The 956-nt window shown below is 39.5% G+C and overlaps 1 protein-coding gene across 1 annotated transcript in view; it reads right to left on the reverse strand.

Annotated features, from left to right (window-relative positions):
• The window catches only part of LOC104080958 (cadherin-9-like), a gene marked incomplete at its 5' end in the record, with an annotated part of 16,457 nt that overhangs the window by 3,019 nt on the left and 12,482 nt on the right, over nt 1–956 (reverse strand). Inside the window, one exon of the mRNA XM_009583521.1 lies at nt 712–954. Within this exon, the coding sequence (XP_009581816.1) occupies nt 712–954 (243 nt within the window). The remainder of the gene's footprint in view (nt 1–711; nt 955–956) is intronic.

Below are 956 nucleotides of genomic sequence, written 5' to 3' on the forward strand. Positions count from 1 at the left end.
AATAGAAATGATGGCACTTTTAAGGAGGCAATTCTCTGGTAAGCAAAACAGGCATGTTGCAGTTTTTATGTTCTTAACACCAGGTTATGAGCTAGCATTTATTCTAGTTTCTTCATCTATCACCTCATCTTTCTAATGCTTCTGCTTTCCAACCACCCATCTAACTTCTGTGCTCACACTTTATTTAATCAGCTGCTCTCACTACCACTTGCAAGCAATTGAACATTTCTCTTCTATGCTTTTGAGCTAAATATTTCCTGAGTATAAAAATTATGAACGATTCATTATTAAATAGCTAGTATAATTGATAATCTTTTAAGCAGTGAGAAACTTATCACTCAGTTTCTGGAGTATGATTTTAAAGTTCTGGATCTAAATGAAGATCTGTTTTTAACATAAAATATTACTCAAATGAACATGGTATCTAAAACTGACCCTAGATTTTCAAATTTATTTCATCTAAATAACGTTGATAGTCTCATTCTTTTCTGAATAGTAATGATGACAAACAGGCCGTAGTAGCTCCCTCTCCCACTCTCCCGGCTCTTTCTCCATCTTAGAAAACAGTTGGTAAAAAAAAATAAAAGGACCACATCAGGTATGAAATATTGTTCTGCAGGGTCATGTGAATAAGGGGTTGAAGAATATCAGGGGTCTAGAAGTGACCAGACCTTTGCCTAGTCAATTAAACATCTCATCACAGGTACTTGCCTAGCAGGATAACGATGCACAGGAGAATGGCAACCAGTGCCCCCGTGCTGAGGCCGGCAGGGAGGAGCAAGGCCTCAGTGTTGCAGGACTGCATGTTCCCCCAGGTGTCACAGGCACACACTCGAATGGTCAGCGTGCCAGTGCTGCTCTGGATCGGGTAGTCATTGTCAAATATTATGATTGGCAGGAGATAAGTACTCATCTTACTACGGCTGTATCCATTTCTTCTAGTCACAATTCCTGCT

This window comes from Fulmarus glacialis, unplaced genomic scaffold (assembly GCF_000690835.1).
Source record: "Fulmarus glacialis isolate BGI_N327 unplaced genomic scaffold, ASM69083v1 scaffold48918, whole genome shotgun sequence".
Classification (NCBI taxonomy): Eukaryota; Metazoa; Chordata; class Aves; order Procellariiformes; family Procellariidae; genus Fulmarus; species Fulmarus glacialis.